General features: G+C 51.4%; 1 protein-coding gene across 2 annotated transcripts in view; it reads left to right on the forward strand.

Moving 5' to 3' along the window:
- The first annotated feature begins 1,953 nt into the window (after positions 1-1,953).
- The window catches only part of ITGA11 (integrin subunit alpha 11), a 54,236-nt gene continuing 30,281 nt past the window's right edge, over positions 1,954-25,908 (forward strand). For both annotated transcript variants that reach the window (XM_055715884.1, XM_055715883.1), the window contains exons 1-4: positions 1,954-2,148; positions 9,893-10,004; positions 23,272-23,381; positions 25,664-25,755. In XM_055715884.1, the coding sequence (XP_055571859.1) occupies positions 2,097-2,148; positions 9,893-10,004; positions 23,272-23,381; positions 25,664-25,755 (366 nt within the window). In that variant the 5' untranslated portion in view covers positions 1,954-2,096. The remainder of the gene's footprint in view (positions 2,149-9,892; positions 10,005-23,271; positions 23,382-25,663; positions 25,756-25,908) is intronic.

Genomic DNA, 25,908 nt, shown 5'->3' on the forward strand with positions numbered 1-25,908 from the left:
ACAGGCCTTTTGTAATTTATTTTTCTTTTTTTTTCCATGAAAAACTGGCTTGGCTCCAACTGCCTGGGAGACTTTAGCTCCCAGCAAGGGATTTCCCCTCGCATGCCCTGTCAGCAGCCCAGGGCTAGGAGCAGGAGCAGCGAGGCTGTGACTCCTGCTTGGAGCATCCACTTCTCAGGGGTCCCTCCCTCTGTGCTCCGGTTACTCTATTTTAAACCTCATCTGAGCTTCCCACCCAAGCTTTTTAATATTTCCCTTTATTCCCTAAAAAAATCCTTTTTAACTTTCACCAAACCAGAAATGCGTTTTGTTCCTTTCAGTTGCTGCTGTCCCCTGAAATGCTGCTTTTTACTCCAGAGTTATATACGAGAAAAACAGCTGGAAAATGTAGTTAGGAACTGAAAATATCTGTCAAGCCGCATTTTGCTGGTGGAAAGAGCACTGTACAAACAAGCTAAAGAGCATCCACATCTCTGTGCCGGTTTTGGATCCTACTGCTGCTTTGATCTCCGTTCCAGACATGTGTCCTCTCCCGCCTGCAGACCCCAAACGTATATTTTCAGGAGGGAAATGGGGAGAATGAAAAGAAACTGGATCTCCCAGACACTGTTTCATCTAGGAGTGTCTCGAGCAGAGCTTCCCTCCCTCCCACAGACCCCAGACTGTCTGACAGACGCTCAGTAGACAGAGACGTTGGCGTTTGGACCCATCTCAAAAGATTTTCATTCTCTGCTGGGTGGGAAGAGGGACAAAAGTCCCATCAGGGACCTTGACTTGCTTTTCTGCTTCAAGGGGAGAGGAGCTGGCACCACGGCAGTGGTTGCAGCAGGCAGAGTGTTCTGGCTTTGCTCTTCTCCTGGCTGTGAGGTCGGCCTCGCCAAGCTTGCTTGCTGCAGGTAGCAGCTGCAGGTGGAGATACTCCCATCCGCAACCAGGGCTTGGGTTGGAGGGCAGGTGGGGAAGGACCTCCTGGGTCACATCTACTCTATAAACCAAAGACTGGATTTATCTTTTCTATATGGAAGAAGTGGAAGCAAGTCAATGGTGTCCCAGCCCTAAAGCCTTGCCATGGTTGGAGCTGAGCTCCTGCTGGAGCTGCCTCCCAGGCCTCTCCCCCAAGGGGTGTCCCCAGCCCAGGGAGGAAGAGGATGGATGGAGAAAGTCCCGCCTTGGGGATGCTGATGTACTTCACGTGTTTTGGGCTGCTTAGCCAAGCACAGAGTGATGGAGCCCTAAATGACAGCAGCGCCTGGTGCAGGGGCACTGGGGATACCAGCCCAAGAGCTGTGTGCAGCAGGAGCACCCCATTGTGCCCAAGGATGGCCATGGCAGAGGGGAAGAAAATGCCCATTAGCAATTTTCCTCCTGTTCCTTTGCTGTTTGCTTCCCAGCCAGGCTCTCCTGAGTGCCTGTGCCAGCAGACACGTGCTCGTGCCTGGGTAGGTGCTGTGACCAGCTGCCCCAGAGCTACGTGGTGCATCACAGAGCTTCCTTGGTGCCACGGGCTCTGGCCCCATTCTCTTCTACCCTGGAGGTGGCATCTGTGTGGAGATGGCACCTAAACGGAGGTGGTACCCAGCTGGAGGTGGCATCTGGGCAGATGTAGCAACCAAGCTTAGGTGGCATCTGCCTGAGCAGAGGTGGCACTCAAGCAGAGGTGACATTCAAGCAGAGGTGGCATCCATGCCAAAGTGGCACCTGAATGGTGGTGGCACCCAGCAGAGGTGACCCCGTGCAGACCTTCCATCACCAAGCCCTCATCAGGATGAGGGGGTCCCCAGGGGACCCCAGTGGGGTGCCACAGGGAGAAAACCAGGGTGCTGCAGTGGGTTGAAGTTCCTAGCTGGATGGCCCTGCTGGGAAGCCAATCCCTAAAGGGTGCCGTGGCCGTGTGAAGGCTGTCCCCTCTGCCGTCCTCTTCTGCTGTACCTCCTACAAGTTTCACTCGTCCCTCCCACTCCCTCCCAATGCTCGCCTTCTGTCAGGGAGCCGGGAAAGGCTGGGGATAAGGAAAGGCTCTCCGAGTGAGGCTACCAGTCTAGCTGGCTGCCTCCCGCGGATGCTCGGGGCCGGGGAGCAGGGCAGCCGGTGCTCCCATGGACCTCCCCAGCGGGATGCTCCTCGCCTGCTCCCTCTGCCTCCTGCCGGGTAAGTGCCTGATCCCCCTCCTGCGCCCACACCAATTCCCCAGGCAAGGGGAAAGCAACCGGGAGTAACTTTTGCTTATTTGGGAAAGGTGCTGGAGAAAGCCCAAGGTTAATAAGGCTGTTGGAAAAGTCTTTTCAGGAACAGGATGGAAAGAGCGAGGTGGGCGCCTTTGAAGCGGGCGAAGGGGAGTTGAAAGGGATGGAGATCTTTGATGGGCTCCCCAGGAATGACTGGGTAGGTGGGTGGGCAGCGTGGTGTCCTCCCAGTCCCCCTCCTCGGCTGGGCTGCTGTTGGAGCAGGATTAGTGAGTGGTTTTCTGGAGCATCAGATGGTGGGGGGGGGGGGGGGGGGGGGGGGTGGGGGGGGGTGGGGAAAGCCCTCCAAAATAAAGCAAGACCCTTTTACCTGGAGTTAACTTTTGTGACCCACAGGTGGTTTGTCCCATCGCACACGCAAGGGAAAGTTGCTCGGGGTTAAGTAAGTTGAGAGAGGTTTCAGGCAAGCATTTGGTTTCAGGAGGCGACCCCGCAGCTTCTCCCATACAGCTCGGTGTGTGTGGGACGAGACCTGCGGGGGCTGGGGTGGGAGGGGGGGTTTATGCTTCTTGCTGGCCCCTCGCTGGTGTGCTCAGGCTCTCTTCTTGCAGAAGGAGGCTCCCCAGAAGTAGTCATTTTTGCTGCAATTACATCTGGCATCCCCCTGCACGCAGCCCAGGCTCAGAGCAGCCAGACTGGGACAGCTCGGTGCTGCAAAGGGGGGAAAAAGAGCTTTTTCCCGGTCCCAGGAGCACTGCCACAGGCTCACGCCTCCCTGCCAGCCTGCAGCGCTTCTGCCACTGCGAACATTTCTAAACACCCTGACGGAAAAGCACACCAGGGTGGTTGGTTGGTTTGGTTTTTTTTTTTTACTTCTTTTAATTTTTTCCCCTTTCTAATTGCACAGTTGCTTGAGCCTTTAAAGCAAGCCGCAGCAGAGCTGCCTTTCTTTGCTTAATAGGGAACATGTGTGTGTGCCTTGCATGGCGGCGGCGAGCCTGGTGGGGCGCGGGGCTGCCTGCGTGGAGCTGCCGGCCGATGGCTCCGGCACAGAGATGGCGGCACGGCCCCAGCCGTGCTTACGTGGGCAACCGAGCCCGTGGAGTGAAATCTCCTTAAAGACGGGCTGCTGGTAGATATAGGATGGTTACTGCAAAGCGTAGTTGCGGGATGTGGTAAATCGGCAACTCCACCTTGAGCTGAGCAGAAATCCTCCACGTGAGTGTTTCTGCCCACGGGGGTTTTGCCCACGGGGGTTTCTGCCCATGCCAGGGGTGGGCGGCAGTGGCAGCCCTGCTGCAGCGAGCATGAGCTGTGTGCCGGCGACAAGGGTTAATTCTTCCAGTGCTCTGTGGTGGTCTCCAGACCAGGATGTGTTGTGGCTACCGGTCAATATATTTTCCCGAGGATTAATGCTGATGTTTTCCCATCTGACTAAAAGTAACTTTTGCTGTGTGGGACCTCTCCCAAGACCCTGGGCTGAGCCGAGGGTGCTGGGCTGGGATGTGCATCCTTGGGATGGTCCCTTCGCTGCACAGGCAGCGCTGCCTGTCCTGGCACAAACCCTGGGGTGTTTTGCGTGAGAGAACCCCACCACCACCCCAGCTCTCTCTGATGGTCCTGGGGGAAACCTCCTGCACATGGGCTCTGTCCTTGCTCTTGCACCATCCCATGGGCTGGGAGTCCCCAGAGACACAGTGGCACCCCCGGCAATTGCCCGGTGACTACTCAGTGCCAAGGGAGGAGGCAGGTGATGCCAGCAGCTGGTCCCCTTCCAGCAAGCACTGTGCAGGGTTGGGGACCCCAGCGCTATGTTTCCATGCACAGCCCACCCTGGGGGACAACCCAAGGAGTCCCTAAATGTCAGATCATGCCAGCTCCTCTTCCCTGAGGCTTCAGTGCAAGCAGGGCACAGTTCTGGGCTAAAAGCGGGAGAGCCCGGCTGAGGGGTGTCGAGCCATGGCTTGTTAAAATCAACACCTTCGGTGGCAGCAGATGACCCCGTTGCTTGTTGACACTGTTTGCTGGCAGGGAAGCTGTGACTTCCAGAAGGATCCAGGGCAGATGTGCTGAGATGCCATAACTCCCCTTGTATCAGACCATGCATCTGTTTGCCCTCACTGGTTTCCTTGTCCAGAGCAGTCAGCTCATTCCCTCTCTAAAGGGTCACCAAACAGTATCATCATGTTTGCTCCATGGGGCATGTTGGGGATTATCCAGGTGGGTTCCTAAGGGAGCCTCCAGTCCAAGCTTTGATGGTGGGTACTTAATTTTGGGGGGTTGCACAGCCCCCACAGTAGGGTTGAGTGGGACCCCCTGCCCACCTACCAGTTGTCCACCTGTTGCGACGGAGGGAAGACACAGTCGCTCAATATGAGTGATCAGCAGACTTCCTTTATTGTCTCTTACAGTCACCTTTTATGCCTTCTTATAATTAGCTCATACATATTACAAAAGTTAAGCTCATTATTGGTTAGTTGCCTAAATACCAAGCCCGCCCCTAGTTTCTCTTCTGTAGTTATCTGTTCCCACCTGCAACATTCTTTTCCCACCGAAATCTTCCTGTTACTGTGTAACAAGAACAGCCAAAGACAGTGTATTTTGCTTTACTTCAGATAAGCTGAGAGCGATGTGCATTTTTGTCCAGCCAGCTGGACTATGTCTATGTGACCCTTTTCAGCTAGCCAGTTATCCACATCCATCCACTGACCAAGGTTTGGCCAGGGAAAATCTAATAAACACCCCACCCCACGAGGTGCATGGAGCTCCCATGCCCCGACCCCAACCCCCCCAGCCTATCGCTTTCCTGGCAGCTGCCTGGAAAAGGGGCGATCAGAGACCTGCCGCTAGTTATTCCTGATGCTGCTTGCATTATCACTAATGAATGCGCTGCAGATGCATAATCAGCATGTTCCTTAGCGCTGCAAAATGTGGCTATCAGGCAGCTCCTCCCCGGCTTTTGGGGGGGCCAGAAAGCTGGAATTATGGAAGCACAAGGTACTTGTGTATCTAATGCCCCAGGGCTGTTTGTCAAAGATTTTGTGGGTAACCAGGAATGTTACAACACACAAGCCCGCGATGACTGATCCTCTGTTCATCCTCAGTATTCCCTGGCTCACCATCCACTGCTGCCGCAGCCACCAAACCCTGGGTTGTTTCCTAATAGCTGATGACAAATGCTGGCTTTGAGATAGCAACCTGGAGAGGAACTGGGTGCTTTCAGCATCTCATTTGGCAAAGAGTGCTTCATGGGGATTAGAGCTAGAGGGAAGTGTGAGGACATGTGGCCCACCCTGCTCCATCTCGTGACCTGCTAGCTTTTGCCCAAATACCCTGTATCAAGATTAAAGGTTTTTCCAGTTACACTAAATATTTCAGTCCTAAGAAAAGAAAATAAAGCACATGGCAGATGGGTTGCAGAGGAGCATCCGATGCCACCAAAGCCCATGTGGTGGTGGGGATGGGGTCACAGGAGCCCAGCCCAGCACTGGGTGCCCAGTGGCATCCCCAGGGATGCTGAGAATACAGGGGTCACAGCGGCGATGCTGGGGTCCATGGACCCACTGCTCCATCACAGAGGGCACCTCTCCTGTATGGGTTTGAGCAATGAGAGAAGAAGCAAGGAGCAAGAACAGCAAAAAGAGTTTAAAGTGCCAGACTGAGCTGCTTGAATCCGGCACGCTCCAGGTTTTTGGCAGATGTAAGCTTTCCCCCCACCACACACTCTCAGGCTCCTCCAGCGAGCAGCTTGCTTGTCCCTGCAAGAAAGCAAGAGCCTGGTGTGGCACGTGCTGTTCTTGTGTCCCACACATAACCTTTTCCTTGGGTCACCTGTAGTGTCTCCACATCCCATATCTCCTCCAGGGCTGTCCCTGGGGACCCGCAGCAGCCCAGCAGCGGGCCAGTTGCCTTTGCCCTGGGAAATTCAGCAGAAAAGCTGGTGCAGATCCGGACGTAGGTTCCCATGGGCCAGACTCAGCCGCAGCCTTTGAGATGCTTTTCCTCGCTGTGTCACTGTCCCGTGTTGGCTCGGCTTCTCTCCAGAAACTCTGTCTGGAGTTGCACGATGCAGTCAAAAATATTGACTGCATTTTCCTCACAGTCAAAAAAAAAAAAAAGCAGGAAATCCACTGCCTGGCTCACATCTCCTTAAACTGTAAAGGTTTGGAGCAAAGGGAACGAGCTAAAACCCCAAACCCCTCAAGGCAGCAGAAGCAGGGTTAGGGCATCACAGCAAACACTGCCAGCCTGCGTTACAGCATCCTCACGCAGTGAGGGCCATTGCCTGCCCAAAGGATGCAGGCAGAGGTATGGGCAGGAGGATGGTGCTGGGACCCTGAGAGCATCCCCCTCCCGGAGGTTTCCCTTACAAGGAGGACTCATTTTTATTCTTTTTGGCAGGAAAGGTGGCTTTTATTCCCAGTATTGTTTTTCAAATGTGTTTTATTTTTTTTCTTCTCAATATTTGACCTGACAAGAATCAAAAGTTTGGACTCAACAGAAGCTCCAGTTCGGAAAGGAGGTATTTGAGGCTTCCTGCCTTGGCAGACTCACAAGCAAAACATGTGGCTTTTGGTCACTTATTTATGACAGTGATGTCACTCCTGACAAGAAAATGAGACTCGGTTCTTCGGGTTGCTAAATCTCCTTGACAACCCCTCAAAAATCTCCCATTAGTTGAAGCCAGTTTAAATATTCTCTGATTATATGGGTTTTTTTCTTTCTGCCTCGAATGCACCCACATCTGTTGGCTTTCTGAAATTCCTTCTCTTTGCCATCCATTGCCTGGAAATTTGCTTCTAGATCATTTTGTTTTTCCAGCCCCATCGCCTTCCCTGCTCTCCGTTACCTGCTGCGAGTGGGATGATCCGGCACAGGGCATGAGCCCCTTGCACCACTTCTCCCTGCTCCCCCCTGGTTCAGAGCCCTTTGCGCTTAATGAAGCATTCCTGCTATTTATTTGGGAGTTTATGTTGCTTTTCATGACCAGTCTGGCTGCCTTTTGCAGGAGGCTACAGCTGCACAATGATGCAAGGAGCCATGGGATGGGGGTCCCCAACCTGTCCCAGTGTTCCCACTCCCCAAAAACCTCTGCCTGGAGCTCTGCAGTGCAACATCAGAGAAACTGCTGAATGAAAAAAAAATCAGAAGAAACCCCATCACATCCTCTCTGACATTGGCTCTGCACCCAAGTGAAGATGCTTCTGCATTACCTGGAATTGAACCTTGCTTAACATACAAAACCTGCTCCCCAAAAGATCCCCATCTTCCAGCCAGATCCAGGGTGTCACCACATCTCGCTGGTGGTGGCAGTGTGACACCCCAGGGTGCTCCCCACAACCTACCCCCCTCCCCTTGCCCATCACTTCTCTCAATGGCCAGCCCTGGTCTCTGTTTCTCCACTGGGTAATAGCTAACTCAGACGAGGTTTTAATTTGTTTTGTAGTGTTAAATAAGGTCAATCTACCACAAAATATGCTGGCTCTCATCCCACTCGCATCTCCCTTTTTCCCCCCCTGCTTTCTAGAATTTCTTTTTGAGGGATTTTAAAGCTCCTTACCTCAGCTTTCCTTGGCGAGACTGCAGTTCTCTGCTTAAGGAGCCAATGTTGCAGATTTGTTCCTATGACTGCAAAAAAATCAGGTTTATCCCTAACATTCCTACCTATTAAAACACTTTCCATCCTGAATTTTTCTGCCTGGGAAGCAGCATTCCCAACCTCTCCTGTTGACAACCCCTCTATACCCCTATAAATACCAAACGTGATCCTTCTGCTGCTTTTAAAGCTGTTCTTAATAAGGATGCCAAGATCTTTTATTTGCACGGACCATCCAGCAGCTACTTTCTGCCTGAAGGCAAACAGAGAGCCATGATATCCTGGCTATCAGTATCCGTCCCGCACGATCACTCCTTGCTGGAACCTGGGCCATGCTCCTCTATGCTTAAGCAAATCCACGGGGATAATACTATTATTAAGAAAAAAAATACCTCCTTTTAGAATCCATGAAGCATTTGCACCTATGCACCCTCCATGCAAACCATGGAAGGTTTGAGCATGCTGCTGGCCTGAGCCAATGTGTGTGTGTTTGGGGATAAAGATGTGCACTGGGATATCGTGGGCTGATGCCTGCTGGCTGTGGGACACGGACAGCTGCAGCATTCTGCAGCCCTCAGTAACAGAGGCAGCACAAGGCCAGAGCTCCTTGGCACAGACAGTGCCCTTCCCCCACTGCCCAGGGGTGGTCTTCGCCTCCAGCCAATTTCTCCGTTGAATGCACCCATGGGGTCTGCGGGCACAACTCGAAGCAGCTCCTGCACCCATGGATATGCAAAGGGGCATCTCCAGCAGCCCAAACACACCCCAGTTCTGGGGAGATTGACTTGATGCCCCACCTGCACACCCTGCTGCAGGGTCTGGCTCCTGGGCTGCCAGACCAATCCCCCAGGATTTGCTCCCTGGCAAGCAAATTGCTCTTCAAGGTTGACGCATGTGGGCTGTGAGCAGGGATGCCACGGCCAGGGAAACTGCTCCTGCTGTCCTGCAGGAAGGGGCATCCTCCAGAGCAGCCTTGGGGAGAGGACTAAGCCCAAAAATTACCAGTTCTAAGCATCCATCCTGAGGGATATTGCCCCCCAGAGCTGCCTTTCTGTAGCAAACCCTCAGCAACACCGGCTTTTGCTTGCACAGGAAAAGTGAGCCCCAGCTTTGGCTCTTTGGTACTGCAAAGCCCTTGGGGACAGCAGGATGTGGCCCACGGGGACAGCCGGGCTGGGTGATGGGCTCCGGACCAGGCACACTTGGCATGGCCACACATTTTGTATGTACCCGCAGCATGTGGCCCCCACTGGGCCATGTGGGGACGTGGTGGTGGCCATCTCCACTGCGAGCAGCTGCTGCTCCACAGCTGGGGAAGCAAAGCAGGGCAGCATCACCCACCTCAGGGGGCTTGGGCAGATGTCAGAGGGGAGGAGTGTGCTCTCCTTTCTCCTACCCATGCCCATCCTGGCAGCCCTGGCTTCAGCTGATTTTATAGCAGCCTAGAAGAAAAACATTTTTTCCTTTATTATAAACCAGAAACACACTTTTGCTTTGGTATCAGCAGTGGGCAGCAGCTCGGCAGCCCCTAGGAGCACATTGGTGCTGGCTGAGGTGAAGCCCCTTTGCAGTTGAGCTGGGGAAGGGGCTGTCCTCCAGGGCTTGCACAGCTGTGGCCTCTAAACCCTAAATGACCTGCTTAAAGCTGCAGCCCTGGGGCTGGCTGCTCCCTGGGGGCTCGTTGCTGGGGACAGGAGTGCTGAGTGGCTGCAGGTGAAGTGGGATTGGTGTGCTTTGGAGCTTAAAGCCTCATCTGCATCATGGCTGGCTGTGGGAGTGCTGTGCTACAGAGATGCTGTGATGGGGCAAAATCAACCCTGTTTCATGTGGGATCCTCCTGGGGCATATTATACAACTTGGGGGAGCAGCAGCATTACCAGGATTGTTGAGGTTGGAGGCTCCTCTGAAGGTCATCTAGTCCAACTCCTGCTCAGGCAGAGTCAGCTGAAGAAGGTTGTCCAGGGCTGTGTCTGGTTGGGGTTTGGATATCTCCATGGGTAGACACTGCACAGCCTTTTGGGGTGACCTGCTCAGTCTCTGACCACAGCAAAAAAGTGTTTTCTCCTACCATCTCAGCACCTTGGCTGACAGGATCCTTCTTGTCTCTCCCCAGGGTTCAGTGACACCTTCAACATTGACACCAGGAGGCCCAAAATCATAGCTGGCTCTAAGGAAGCGTTTTTTGGCTACACAGTGCAGCAGCATGACATTGAGGGGAAGAAATGGTAAGTGAGCTCTGCGCTGGCATCTAAAGCAACTTACCCAAAATGCTAAATATCTCCTGCTCCATCTGACCGGTGCTGTTTGGGGTGGGCAGAAAGTGAGGTTTGCACTTGGTGATGCTGGTAGCAAGCCAGCCTGGGCAAAGTAGACAACAGAAATCCTTTTCCTTTAAAATGAGGGGTTTGGTGGCAGGGGGGTAACGGTGTATTTTGGGTTGGATAGCTGCATGTGTATGGAGGGTACCATGCTCTGGCTCCTGCCCAGCTGCCTCAGCGCCTCAGCAGGTGCTGAGCTCAGGGCTTTGCTCCAGGCAGGTTCATGGTTCCCCAGGGCCCCTTGGCCTCTAATGCTTGCTGGAAACCCATCTCAGTTTTGGGTTGAAGCCATCCCATTTTATATAGTTTCCACCAAAGAGCCATGGTCTGCAGAAATGCTCAGACCTGCCTGCATCCATCAGTAGTGCAAGATGAGACTCAGCTGGGCTTTGCTCAGGTTTTGGGTTTCCTGGCAGGTTTTGCTCCTTGCTAGGGTTGATCCTCATGCAGGGGTCCTGCACAGATGTTGGCAGAGACCCTTGGTGCTCTCCAGGAGCACATCTGAATGCTGCAGTGACGAGGGCAGCTCAAAAGCTTGTGAAATTCCCTGTAACTCAATTACTGAGGAGCTGAAGGATCTGCCCCAATGGTGGATGACAGCCAGGCTTAAGGCAGCAAGCAAACATGTAATTAATGCAGATGGATACCCTGAGATCTAAAAACCAGACCTGTGCTGCCTTTGCGTGACCTTTGCTGGCACTGGCGGGGGATGCAGGGCTGGACCCTGTCCTGTGTCCTCAGGCAGAGCTGGTATTTCACTGCAAGGAGCAGTAGGGAGGTTTGGCTTTAACCTTGGTCTCTGCAGCTGCCATCAGCATGGCCTGAACGTGCCCGCACACTGTTCCCTTCTGGTTAATGGAAGGCTGGGGCCAGCTGCCCAGGCACGCTGCGGTGAGCCTTTCTGCTGGCTCCGAGCCCTGGTTTCCCACAAGGATTGCGTGCTTTTCCCAAATGGTACCATGCAGCCAGTTAATGGGGTGATGGTGATGCTCTGGCCCCTGTGCTGTATGAGGGCTGTCCAGGCTCCAATGATGCCAGCTGCATCCCAGGGACCTGTCTGCAATTAAATCCGTGTTAATGCTTCCACTCTCCAGGTCACCATTTCCTTCCACTGTCCAGCACAGAACTGAGTTGATATTCATAAACCTCAAATGGTGGGATAAGGTTCAGCTTTCTGCCAGGAGTGTTTGCTCTGGGATGGGCTGGGAACGGAGGGGGTTGCCTGGGGTGCAGCCCATGAAGCTGCCTCTACCTGCTCAGGACCCATCTCTGCAATGGGGCATTTTAGCAACCAGCATTCCCTCTGAAGTTCAGAGATTCACATCTGCACGGTGGTGATGAGCTTTTCCACTGCTTCAGCTCAAGACCAAGTGCAGGACTGCTCACAGCTGGCTGAGTGTCCCCAGAAGTGTGACCATGCCAGGTACCAGAGCATCCTTGCAGTGGGACATCCCTGTGGTCCATGAGCAGCAGTCAGGGAGCTTTTTCCTAGATCTGACCCTGCCCGGGGCCATGTCAGGAACTAGATGGTCCTTTTCATCGTTGCTGTCCATGAACCTGCATTATGGAACTGTTTCCCAACTGGCCAGCTTATATTTAACAAGCCAGAAACATCTGGCACAGGGGACAGCCCTCCACCCTTTCTTTACTTAAGAACATGGATAATTACCCGAATAAATGTTTTTTGGGGGAGGGGGGTAAAGAATTTTGGGCAGTCTGACAGCACAACTGCTCATGGCCAGAGCCACTGGAACACAGCATAAACGTGGCTGTCAAGTAGTTCCAGTAAATAAAGCAAATTCCTGTGAAGTCCCCTGCTTGAGACCTGGGTAGGGATGGCTGATGTTAATGGATGATGTTGCTCTGCTTGGCATGAAGTCTTCCATCCTCACCTCCCTCCATGCAATGCTGGAGCACATCTGGGCAGAGCAGTGTGTTTTGTTTCTAAGGGAATCTCAGCCCAGCCTGGTGTCTCCATCCCTCACCTGCTCCTGGGCAGGTGTCTGTGAGATGGTGGGATGGGGACCGTGCTCTCCAGGGCCATTGATCTGATGTCTCAGAGCATGTGAGCTCTTCATTTGCACATACCTCTCCTGTGAAATATTTTCTATCAGGAATAGATCCAAAACACCAAAAATTTGGTGGTATTTGTGCTGGCTCCCGCAAGAGACTTTGGCTCTGCAAAGGTGTCTACCAGGTCAGGGCTAAGCCCAGGAAAGGCTGTTTGGAGATCATGGTTCTCCAAAGCAGATAAGTAGCAGGAACTGAGTGTCTTTGCCACCGCATTCCTCCCTGCTTTTGGAGTAGATCCCTTTTGCATATCTCATTTCATCCTAAACATGCCAACAGTCTCTGCTTGGAGGAGAGCAGCATAACTGGATGTAAACGGCACATAGGTGCCCTGCTCCAAGGTGCTTGTGTGCCACCATGCTCCCCAAGTGACAAAACGACATCCATCGGTGCCATTGGTGGGAAACCCTTGGGGAACTGCAGCCGAGCCTTGCTCTGGAAAGGACTGTCCTCGCCCACCCCTGGGCAGGGGTTGCAGGGTACGGAGGTAGCTGGTGTCCCATCCATTGGGAAGATTTTTTTTCCCCCTTTTTCTCAGCAGGACACTGGAGAAAAGACCAGCTCTGGCTCACTTTGGCCCTTCTCATACCTCTCCTGCCAGCATTGGGCAGGACGCAGCTTAGTTTTCTCTTCTTTTGGTTCTTCTGCATGAAAAAAATGGATGTTCTCTGCACAGAACGAGTGTATGTATACACATAAGTACAGCATCTATTTCAATATGCAATTATGTAGTACAGAATGTCTATTAAATATGTGTACACAGTTAAAAAATGAAGCCACCATGACTCACTCTGGTTAAAGGATAAATGACTGAACAAACAAAACATCTATAGCATAAACCAAGGATGTACAGAAAGGGAGCAGGATGATAATTGTGCCGAGCCTCAGGCAACCCCAGGAGCTGGCAGGAGGCAGAAGAAATGGAGATGCTGAGATGAAACCCCAGTTGCTGGTAAGGCAGAAGCCAGGTGAGCCATCCTTCAATGCCATCCCAGTGGAGTTGAACAAAACCCACCAAAATGCAGAAGAGTTCAGAGAAACTAAATAGTTATCTCAGAAGTGTGGTTCATATAGGAGTGATGGCTCTAACAACATGCAGAGACCCGGCTGCCAAATACCAAACGTGGAATCTGAGGATTTTGGCACCTATCCTTCAGTCTGAGACTTTTAATGCTGCTTTTGGCCAGTGCGGATGGTTTTAAAAGAGTTTCAAAGCAGCTTTCATATATATGTGTGTGTGTAAAGGCATATTTGAGTGTATACAAACATATATTATATTCTCTAGGTATATTTTTAGTTGCAACTGTTTCCTTTTTTCTAACCTTTTGAGGAAGGAGCCAGACCATTTGCACATGGGGTCTGTATCTGCAACCCTGATAGTGGAAAATCTGGAAGGAAAGAATTCAATTTATTAAACTCCAGAGGAAAAAACACTTGGAGATATATACTGCTTGAAAAGCTCATCGATCTGTGGGGTGGCTCTTCTCCGCTCGCTGTCTTCCAGAGCAGCAAGTGGCTTTCAGGCTTCTTTCTCAAACACTTTCTCTCCCTTTTTCATTAATCTGGAGGTGCAACCCAAGTGCCTTCTCCAGGTATAAGAATGGAAAAAATGACAACAGGCTAGTGAAACTCATCCTGACGTGCAATGGGGCTGTGTACCGGCTGCTCTGGAATGCTCCCAGGGCGATACTTGGAGTTATGGGGTCTGAGCATCCCCAGGGCTTGGCATCTTGGGGGAAACATGGGGGAAATGGGACCTTCCCCATGCTGCTGTGCTTGGGGCAAAGTGACCTGGCAGGAGTTTTGGTAGAAGGACAGGGAGTTACTGTAAGGACAAAGATGATTATGGTGTTGACATGAAGTGGTGAGTTGGCTTAGAGGTGCTCCTCTGTCCCAAGTGACACTTTGGTTTGTGCCATTTTGGGGATATTTAAGGTGTGACTCATGATCCAGGCAGGTTTATTGCTGTGGATGGATTTATTTGGGTGAAATAAGGGTGTTCAAACATCAGAGTTTCCACAAATGCACGTGGGATGTATATCCCTCAAATGTGGAAGCTCCCATTCCACGCACGCTCTTCTCATGCTGCACATGGATGTTTGTGGCAAACACAAACTGTAATCACATTGAGTTTGAGGGGAAAAAAAGTTCTTAGAGGCCCAAGATGAGGGGGAAAGGGAAAAAAGTTCCCTTCATCTTTTGTCTCCCCTCTCCCAACTGCATTTCCTGATTGCTCCCCATCATCCCATGAGCAGGAGCTGTGTCACTCCTTAAGGAAGGACAGCAGCACCCATTCCCCCCTCCCATACGCGTATTGGAGGACATGCCAACCACCCTCTGCTTTCCATTGCCACCAGACACCCCAGTACAGAAGCAGGAGAGGGAAAGGGCCCTGGGAGGTGAGTTGTGCCTCTGCAGCACAGGCAGCAGTAGCCGTGATGCTCCACGCAGCATGTGCTGGGACTGCTGCCCCACGCCAGCTTGTGTCTGTGGATTGAAAGCTTCCAGCTATGCAAAAAATGAAGCTTGAGAAGAACTGGCTGTGGAAGGAAAGCCCTGGGAATAAACATCCATTAGCCTTCAGAAGCCATAAAAATAATAAATACAGCATTCCCGAGCTGACTGAGGCCAGGGCTTTGCTGATGCTGCTGGCAAGGTGGCATGGCTGTGGAGTGGGTCTAGTAGGTCTAGCTGGATGGGCTTCAAGGGCTGAGGGTCTGGCGTTTGGGATGCTGGGTGCTCTCTGGCTGCTCTCTCCCTCCTGAGCTTGTATCTCACGCTGCCCCAACCCCACTTTGCAGCAAAGGGGTGCTGTGAAGCCTCAGTGCAGGGTCTGGCCCCCTTGAGCCCACCCTGTGCACAGCTCCCCATGGCCCTCAGCAGGAGCCCATCCTTGCAAGCACCCCAGGGTTGACCCCCACTTTGAAGGGTGTCTGGTGGGGGGCAGCCCTGAGCCCCCCTCCCCGTGGCCGCTCCAGGCACAGACGTGACGTTTCCAGCCTGAGCACAGCCAAAGGGAAAAGGAGGAGGCAGGAGAGAGAAAAATCTGCTCGGTGGATTTAAAGTTATAATTGTGCTGATCTGGAAAAACAGTTAAAGGGTTTGCTATTTCCCTACTACTGCGAGAGGCTTTCTTGGCTGTAATTCTCCTGTGGTTTGGCCGGTACCCGAGTGCTTGGATTATTTTGGTGAAAGGGTACATAACTGTAAAGCATTCCTCCATCGCGGGGATAATGTCTGCTCCCAGCTCTCCCTCCCACCACGCCGGGGCTGCAGGCAACAGGCTGGCAGCAGTGTGCGAGATGCTTGCTATAGCCACCCACCCCATCTCCTGTGTTAGGGGGTTGTCCATTTTTTGGCACAGTATGGTCTTTTCTTCCAGAAAATCCTGTAGACTCTGTTATTAGTGTTGCTGGGTTTTTGGGGATGCTCCACAGGTTGATCCATCCTTGCCTGACACCTTCCCTGGGTGCCTTGGAGAACATGGGACATCTGACATCCCTGGGGCAGATCTTCCTTGCCATAAAGCAGTGTGGCTATCACAGACTCTGGGGTTGGTTTGCATCAGCTGCAAGTTAGACCCTTTCATTTTGGGGTTTGTTTTGTTGTTGTTTTTTTAAGAAAACATTTAGTCTAATTGGAAAAACAGATGAGGTCTCGTGTTACTCGCTGTAGGGCTTGCAGAAGAGAGGGGCTCGCAGGAGGATGTCCCCTTGCAGACAAACCCAGGCTACGCTCCAGTGACACTCCTTAAGCTTTCTACCAACCAAGAAGAGGAAGGAAAAGGTTTGCCACCCTGTCCAGCAACAAAACAGAACTGTGCTCATTGTTTTTTTGAGCAAGGGACCCAACGGGAAGCACATGCAGAAATGGGGATTTGGGCTACACGCCAAACCCAGCCAGTGGAGAGCAGCTGCCTCCAGCTTCGGGGCTCCCGGGCATCTCAGCATCTCCATCGTGCCTTCCTCACCTCAAGAACCTGAAAATTTCCTATGCCCCAACCCTGTGGCTTTGCTCAGGCTTTCCAAACTGCTGCAGCAAGAGCATGGCTGGGCTTCCCCCTCTGAGGTGCACTGGGATATTTAGAAAGAGCTGGAGGAGCACAAGCTTCAGTAGCCAGACCCTTGGTGCACAGAGGAAAATTGTCTCCTTGGTATTTTTAAAAGCATCCTCGTTGCACTATAGCATGAGCATCCAGGCACAGCTCTAAGATCCCAATGCCTCTGCCATGGTGAGACCAGGGGATGCTGGAGGTGGGTGGACACCAAGTCCTGCCTGTGCCACCACAATACACGTGTGCTGCAAAGTATCTATAGCCTCATTGATGAAGTTCTCTATGGAGGGAAGGGGCAAGACCCATAGAGATCTTCATCAATGAGATCCCTTCCCACCCCATATTATTCAGCCATTACAAGAACTTTACAATCGCACCTTCATTATCTAGGGCTGGGGGCTTGGTGCCCTGGTCTCAGAGCACCGAAGGGAGGTTGGATGGAGCTGTGATATTGGAGCTGGTGAGCTACCGGTGCCTCCAACGCAGAAATGCATGGGTGGGGGAACACCCCCATACACTGTTAACTGGTGATAATGGGTGACTGGGGAAAGCAAGAGGCACCTGGCAAGACCTGGAGTCACAGATTAGTGTTTGCTTTGGAAACCTCCAGAAGAAAACCAGAGATCGCACGAGTCCTGACGGACACGTGCAGTCTATGGGGAGCACTGACCAGCAACTCCAAACGCCTCAGTGGAAACCCACGGCTGGGCCAAGAATCACTGATGGGCCTCGCCCATGAACACCTCTTTATTACAATATCCCTGAGCAAAAGGGAAAAAATTACACGAGGGAAAATAAGAAAGTATCATTACTGCTGACCACAATATTCTGCGAGTTCCTCAGACATGTTTTGCAACACGCCCGTCATCGCTATTTTAAGGAGAGCGCTGGTGATTTTGCTTACTGCCACGGCTGCGTAATTGCTGCAGCAGCTCATGGGGCTCGGACCCTGCTGTGCATCCATGTCCTGGTGCCGGGTCCCCTCGGGGCTGTTCCCGTGACGTGGCTGCTCAGCGTGGGGGGAGCATGTCCCGCCGGGTGCTGCCCAGCCACGGGAGGGGTTTGCAGACGGGCTGTGTAATTAGGAGCATCCATTCCCAGCTCACCCTGGCGCACGGAACAGCTGGGGAAATTACAGTCGTGTTTGTTTTGTTTTTGCGATGAGAGGGTTTGTTATAAAGCAGAGAAAACATTGATCAACCTTCAAAAAAAATAACCACCGAAGGTGCTCGTGTGTGTCAGTGGCAGATGGACAGCCTCCTGCAGGCAGTCCCGCGCGGGAGCAAGAGGGGACAGGGATGGGGACAAAGCTCGTGTCCCGGAGCAGGTCTGGTTGTCTGTGCTGGGCATTGCAAAGTCAGTGGGACCCAAACCTCAAAGCTACATCTTAGGAGGGAAATTCCCTAAAACTCCCAATATGTAGATGGAGTACTGCAACTGCTCTGTCGTTAGTAGGTTGTCTTTTAATTGGGGTAATATGGGGAGCATATGGAGACTCGGGAGTGAGCAGTAGGCTTTAATGCCTCCACCGGGAATGCTTCTGCCAAGGGATGATTTATCTGGTATTCAGAGGGCAAAACAGTCTTACAAAAGGTGAAATATTCCCCTGCAACCACCGCTAAATAACGAGCCCAAATGGCTCGTTGGTCGTGAATCAGCCAAAGCTGGCTGCTGGAGAAGAGCCCTCCGGAGCTGTGTGACGGACGGTGGCCCAGGAGCAGTGCTAGGGCTGGAGGTGATCAGGAGCAGATCGGGACCCGACGATGTTACAGGCAGCAGGGAAGGATGGGGGTGAAACAGCCACAGCCGAGAGGAGCATCCTCTCCTGGGTGACAGCACCAGGGGACATTGTCCCTTGCTGAGGGTAATGGAAACTTAATACAGATGGTGCAAATACTTCCCTGCTGTAACCATCCTCTTCCTCCTCCTCCCCTGCCGCACATTCCCGGCCTCAGCTCCTGGCCTGAGTCAAGCATCTTGCTGCTGCCTGGTGGGAAAGCAAAGCTTTGCCTCGCTCCTGGCTTTGTGCGCCGTGCTTTTTCAAAACTGCTTGCTGAATTTGGATTATTTAATTGGTATTATTTAACACACTGTTAATCCAGCACACAGCAGGGTGGTTTTTTGGTGCTCCCAGACCCAACGCCTCTTCCCGTTGCCAGCCTGCGCTCCTCTCCCAGATGCCCCAAGCTCCCTTCCTGGCTGCCCCTGGCCCATGGGGCCATTCCATAAACAGACCAAAATAATCAGTTTATCATCTTCTGATAGTTCTGCTGCACCTCCCCAGGCTTTGGGCACTGCTTAAGGGATGGATCTGGGCTTAATAGTGCAATAGCCATCAACTCAAAGTCCTTCTGTGAGTCGGTGTTGGGGGTCACCTGGTGCTTGGCCACAGCTGTTTGTCCCAGGTACGTTTTGTGGTGGCCCTTGGTCACCAGCACATGAGTTTCCTCTGCTCACGGTGAGCAGCAGTGGCCAGAGCAGCAGTCTGCTCGTTGCTGCCCATGCAAGGTGATGGGACCCTCACCATTAGCTGAGCCATCCTACATCGCCTCTGCTCTTCAGTGCAGCTGTCTCATATCTAAAGATGAAAAAAAAATGACCAGAGGCTGATAAAAAGATTTGCTAGAAGCTGCACCGAAAGCTGCTGTCAGACCAAGGATGCATTTTCAGGTACCACATCCCCCTGTGCCACCATCTCGTTGACTTCTCCTCAGTTTCTGGCTGTCCTTGGATTCCCACTAGGTATTTTTTTCCACTGTTGCCAATGTGGAGAAAAACATTTCAAAGTCCGTTCCTCTGTCACATTCCCTCCAAGGAGCTCCGATCCCATTTAAAGTTTTCCACAGAACTCTCCCTTTCCTGAACCTCCTTAATCGCTTCTTCATCCAGTTCCATCTTGAATAAATTAACTGCAAGTGAATTTGCCTTGCAGGAGATTAAGTGTCCCATTGATTGAAAAATCCTGTGAAAAGCATAGTTGCTTCTCCGTTCCTCCCTAATCCCTGCATTCCCGGATCACCAGCTAGACATACCTTCCTCTCCTGATTTCTTTCCATTTAATCAAAATACCTCAAGGCTCAAAATGAGCTTTGCAACCTCTCCGCAATGCACCCAGGGAGCCTGCTGTGCCGGGAGGGGTTATTCCCTTAAAAAGTCAGGAATTTGCTAGATGCGAAAAGGCTGAGGGGTCTCTGGGGGACCCTTAGGTCGGGGTGTGGGATCATCGTGAGTATGGGGTGAGGGGCAAAGATGCCGGTTAATACAGCTCTGGCAGGAGAAAGTGCAGGGAAAAGCCAACAGCACTTTTGGGGCAATAGGCAGAAATTCAAACATTATGCAATGGAGAATAAGAAATGAAGATAAATAGAGGCTAAATAAAGAAGCAGAACCAGACCCAGGGCTGTCGGAGGCGGTTTGATGGTGGTGGTCCACTCCTCTGGGAGGGGATGCTGGGGACAGGCATATCCCTTTGGCTCAGGGCCTGCAGGTACATCCAAACAGTCATGAATTTTTAAGTGACAAACTCTGTGACAAATTTCCCAGGGAAACACTGACTTCTCTGTCGCCTGATGCCTTCAAATCAGGGACGGATGTTTCTCCAGGAGATGTGCTCCAGCCAACCATAATTTACTGGGTTCAGTACCAAGATAACTGGCATGAATTAATGTCTGTGACAGAAGGAATTTCACCAGATAATGTTTTGACTAAGAGGGAAAAAAAAACCCAATAATTCAATCAGTACCGAGCAGCTGTGACTCTAATTGTTTTAGACACTGAACCACGGCAGCGTTTTGCGTTTTATGTTGCCTTGTCGTGCTGTGCATGCCGCTCGTGGGCATGTGTAAGTCAGTCATTTAAAACAGTGGGGAGAAAAAAAAAAAAAAAAAAAAAAGCAAACTGAGCTTGACACATCATTTTGATGTTTGCTGTGAGATTTGCCCAGCCTGCAGTGACAGATGCAGCCATCCTGTCCCCAGCCCGGGCAGGACATCGGGAAGCAGGACCCAGCACCATGCTTTGCCTGCAAAGCAGAAAATGGGTTTCCACTGCCCTCGCTGCACAGGCAGAGCAGAGGCTCCTCGAGTATTTCCACCAACAGCCTGGTTTTCCTTCTTTGTTTTTTTTTTTCCCCCAGGATGAAAGTTAAAAATATGTCCTCAGACATGTTGCTCTGAGCAGTCTGCGCTTCTCACATTTAATCCTTTTTTTTTTTTTTGCTTTTGTTTTCCCCATAAGGAGTGCATGAAGAGGAGGATGAGGGCGGGCTTGTTTGGTTCTTATTTTCTTTTAAAGCTTCATTTATTAACCAAGCCAAGATGCAAGGGCCTGCCGCTTTGCTCTTTGCAGAGGGCTTTGCTTGTTCAGCATCAGGCCGTGGCTTGAGGCAGGGGGGGATTGCGACCCTCCAGGGAGCACGAGGGGGGAGATTTGGGGTGACCCAAGGGTTGCAGGGAGGGGGAGAGCTGGGATGGACCACAGGCTGGCTCCCTGCTGCGGCAGGCTGCTCTAAGTGGATTTGGGTCATTTGGGATGGGACTTTTATTACACTTTTTTTAAAGAAAAAAAAAAATATTAGAGCACAGGTTTACAAACCACGGAGTGAAGGAAGAGGTTTGTAAGCGATCTGTGAGCGGTGTCTCTGACAGCTGGCTTCGGGGAACACTTACAGCATCCCTGCAATCCGCACCTTTCGAACAGCTGGAAAAGCCTTTTCCCAAACTGCCAAGTTTCCATGAGAATTTGACAGCTTCAGCTAATTAATCATTTAAATTTAACCAAAAAGGGAAAACAATGCCATTGTCTTTGGAAGACAAAAAATCTGGTTTCATGAGCTTCACAACCCCTTGGCATTCATGGCAGTGTCTGTAAATATTTGGGCTTTCTTTGAGCTTCCAGCCCTGATGTGGGGCTGAGGAACTGGGGGAACGGGTGGTTTGCCCTCAGCATCATCTTGCATTTGAAAGAGATGCTTCAACCCAATAACCACTGCTGCTCAGGAATATTTATTAATGGGTAGTGTGATAATATTAATATGTGAATATTAATTAATGGGAGAGTCCTGTATAGGATTGCACATCAAGGTGGAGCTGCTCTGAGAAGTTCACATTAAAGCCCATTAATGTTAAATTCTTCTTGGGGAATTAAGAATTCAAAACTGAGAACACCATCTTCTGAGGTATCCTAATGTTTATTTCTTTCCTTCTTCAAAGTCTTTTTCTCCCCCGCCTCCCACATCCTTTCACTACATTTCACATCTTCCACCTTTCCCCCATCCCCGACTGAGCGAACGGGCATCGACAGTGTGGCAGAGGGACACGAGCAAACTCCTTGTACAGGTCAGGGAGAAGGTACCAGACTTCCCAAGCTGCTGGATGCTACTGAGGATAGCTCCAGATGGTTATTATTTTCTCCTAATTAATCTTCTAATTAGCAATGAAGCTGTAAGACAGGAAGTATTTCCATGAGAATCCTAAATGCTGCTTAGATTTTGGAGCTTTTAATTTGGTGAGCAATTCCATTTTATAGCAATGGAATAAAAGGATGAGTATTTAGTGTCTTTGTAGAAGTAGCATTCTAAAAAAATGACCATTTCTGGTTTAACAGGGAACATCTGTGCCGGGGACGGTCACTTTGCCAGCTGCCGGGTAGGGTGGCGCAGAACAAAAGAGGTCCTGTTTATCTGGTGATCCAGACTTGGATGGTTGCATCTAGTGATAGGATTTTGAAAGCAAAAAAAAGCAATGGAGCAGATTTATTTTGGGCTAACATATTGGGATCCAGACTTGGATGGTTGCATCTAGCGATAGGATTTTGAAAGCAAAAAAAGCAATGGAGCAGATTTATTTTGGGCTAACACATTGGGAGCAGAAGACGCCAATAACTTGTGGTTCAGAGTATTTTTGAACTAGCCTGGAAGGAATGGTCAAATTCCTCAGGTCCTGCTCTCCTCCTCCTTTGGTTTGCTGTTTTGTACTATTCTGGTCAAGTCCCCGTGAAAAAGTGAGAAAATGCTTGCGATGTCCCAAATACTTCCTGACTAGGGGCCTGCACCCTTGGTGGGTGCATGTGGTTTTATCAGCTCCTCTTACTTTAAAGAACAGATAGATGCCCAACGTCCTTGCCTGCCGCTGAGTCCAAACATACAGCTCCAGACTGCTCGTAAGTGAACAACTCCAGGTTGAAGCAAATTCACTTTTTCAGCTTTTTAGTGGAGAAAATTCCTGGTGGATCCCGGTGTGAGTTGCTGACACTGCTATACCAGCTCCTTGCTGTTCCTTCAGGTGTTGCTAGGCAGGAGCCCTTCATACACATCCATGTCCTGAAGATGCTTTGGGCATGAAAAATTTCGTACCTGAAGTAGCAGTGAGAAGGGCCACCTCCGTCCCCCCTTCTCAGGGCCAGCCATGCCCACTGTGGGGATCTCAGAAGGATGCTGAGGGTTTCGGTGCCGTGCTGGTGTCAGCCATGAGCTGAGGTGGTGATGGGGTTCCCCGCTCCTCCCCGCACAGTCAGACGATTTTGCAGACTACACTCACTGCCAGGCTTTTGTTCACCCCTGCTGCATCTGATGGGCATTACTTCCAGGCAGCAGTGAGTCACAGGGTCCCAGCATCACAGCCTGGTCAGGGTTGGAAGGGCCCTGGGGAGATCACCCAGTCCAGCCCCGGCTGCAGCAGGCTCTCCTACAGCAGGCTGCCCTGGGTCGTGTCTGGGCAGGTGTGGAATTTCTCCAGAAAAAGAGACTGCACAGCTTCCCTGGGCAGCCTGTCCCAGGGCTCGGTATCCCTCAAAGAGGTCACCATTCCTGGCTTATGGCTGCCTGCCGTTGTGGGAAGGGCAAGTCGGAGCAGTGCTTTTGTTGCTTGCACCGACTCAGGTCGGGGGAACAACAGCATCCCCCCAGCAAGGGAGCCTCTCCTGTCACCTCCCAAACCATGAGCTGGGGATTCATTTGGCCTGGGGGCGAGGTCCCCTCTGGTGGTGGCTGTGGGTTTGTTCCCTCACCTCCCATCCAACCTCTGGGCACTGACGGACCACTCTTTCCCACAGGCTGGTGGTGGGAGCTCCCTACGAAACCAATGGCCAGCAGAAGACAGGAGATGTCTACAAGTGCCCAGTGACCAGCGATACCCACAGCAACTGCACCAAACTCAACCTAGGTACCACACACCACGGGGCAGCGAGGGGCACTGGGTGTTCTTAACATGGTGCTTTTTATCATTGCTTTGGTCTGGAAAGATGCACTCCCTTGTGTTGCCCAGATTGTCCCCAGAAGTGTGAAGGCTGCACGTTTTAGCAGGATTTTTAGATGAGGGATTATTTCAGGTGTTTGTTAGTGAGCTTTAAGCAACGTTAGGGTAAAATCAAGCAAATGGGAATAATTTATTTAATATAGCTTAAACTGTTTTTTTAAATGACCAGGATAAACTTATCGATGGGTAATGTTCCCACTAGCAAACAGCTGACTGCACGTGGCAGTGTCTGTGCTCCCTCTCCAGGGGATGCTCGGGCAATATGCCCACAGCAGCAGCTTCCCTGGGCACAGGCAAGTTTCATTCCCAGCATCCAGCCTGCCCCACGGCTTTGGTATTTGGGGAATTATCCCCCAGTGCCACCACCCCCCAGCCCCATCACTGTCATCACGGGAGGAGAGACCCCAGGGGTTTGCTCCAGTCCCACAGACATCCCTGCATGGAGAGAGCAAGCCTTTTCTTGGGGGTTCTAAGCTGGTCCAGCACCAACCATGCTGACAGCACAATGTCGCGGTATCAGGACATGCCCTCCCTGAACTGGGGCAGTGTAGGCGTGAGGAGGACAAGGCCCCTTTGCTGCCCAAAGCCGGACACCCGATGGGCATGTCTGTGTCTCAGTGAGGAACGTGAGAATTGGGGACTTTCTCATGGTCTTGAGGAGCACTGCTGGGGTTTGGGGGCAAGGTCTGGGAGTTTTTAACATTGGAGCAGCTGTTCTCACTTTATTTTTCATCATTATTAATCTGAAGTATCCTGGGTTTCTACCAGAGCTGATAAGAGAGAAGGAACTTTGGATCATATGCAATATTTGATTGATTGGCTCCAAATCTTTTATTTTTTAAAACATTGCTTTCTTTTCTCCTTTTTTTGGGTTGTTTTTTTTTGTTGTTGTTATTTGCTATGAGAACACCAAGATTCTTCAAGGAAATAAATCTCTTGTGCGCGTAAATGTGTAAAAAGCAATCTTTTTTCCATTGGAAGCAAGTTTCAAATGAAAAGATCAGTTCCATGAGCACATCCTATTTATTTTTTTTCCCAATTAACTTATCTAGTTAGCACAATCCACCGAGGCCATTTGAGTAAAACCAGCTGCCTGGTGGTGGAGGGGGAGGATGCCAAGCTGACAGCGAGCCTGCAGCAGAGATGACAGTAGTGGGGAAAAGCAGGAGCTACCGTGGGACCGGGGGTCTGCCCCTGCCCTTCCCACACCAAGCGGGCAGCAGATGCAGGAGCATCCTGCTCCCCACCGCAGAGCTGCGGTCACAGGCTGTAGCATAGCCAGGTACCAGAGCAGGACAGCGCGGTGTCAGCATCTGCAGCCAGGCTCCCAGAGGATTTATGTGGGCTGAACCCCCTTTTTCTCTGGCTTTGCTGCAGCGTGCATGCGGACAGTGGGTTGAAGCAAGCTCAGAGCCGGAGCTGCAGCCGGCTGGTCCGCAGGGGAGAAGTGAGGGGCTGTTGGAAGCTGCTCAGTGTTGAGCTGAGCTCCTTTGAGCTCTGGGTTGTGGAACTCAGTTTCTGAGCCACCCCTCAATTTAAACTTCAGCAAGAAACTTCCAAAGTCCACAGGCAAGGAAACCAATCCCCCAGTTTTACCATTAATTGCCCGATTTTCTCCTTCTCCGTTGTTTCTCAGGCAAAACAGCAAAGGGGGAGCCCTGGATTGCAGGGAGCTGCATTGCCCAGAGCCCCCGAAGTGGAGGAATGGCTGGGTTAGGCAGCATTCGTGTCACAGCTAAATGATATTGGCGTTAACGGAAAGACAAGGCTGCCCTGAGGTCTATTCTCAGTTTCTGGGCTGTGACATGGGAAATGAAAGAAATGCACAAAGATAAACCAGCTACTAAATGCCTGCTGGCCTGGCAATAACAGATGAGATGCTAGAGCCACTCAGAGGGGTTTCTTCCTAAAGACTGACTATGTAAGAGATGCCATCTCTGACTCACAGCTTCATTCCCTAGAAGGCTTTTCTGTTTCTTGGTTGTGGCATCTAAGAAAAAAAATCCGATTCTTATCTTGACAACAGCTTCCCCAAAATCACATAGTCTGCAGTGTAAGCAGGCAGAGATAGCTCTCCTCCAGCATTCAGCTGGGTTCGCCCTTGCTCCGGAGATGCACCACAGGGACGTGGGCTGGGTGCCCAGCATCCCTGCCCGGCAGCAGTCCCTAACCTCATCCTCTCTCTGAAGGACGGGTAACACTCTCCAACGTCTCTGAGCGGAAGGACAACATGCGCCTCGGCCTCAGCCTGGCCACCAACCCTAAGGACAACAGCTTTCTGGTGAGGAACGGGGGCCTTGGCACAGCCTGGTCCCCTGGCGCGGGGAGGTTGCTGCAGGATGCATGTACATCAGCGTATACAGGCATGCAAAACCAGATGCATGTACATAAGCACGTACAGGCATGCAAATACACTTCTCCTTGTGTTTATATA

Source organism: Falco cherrug, chromosome 7, assembly GCF_023634085.1.
Source record: "Falco cherrug isolate bFalChe1 chromosome 7, bFalChe1.pri, whole genome shotgun sequence".
Taxonomy (NCBI): Eukaryota; Metazoa; Chordata; class Aves; order Falconiformes; family Falconidae; genus Falco; species Falco cherrug.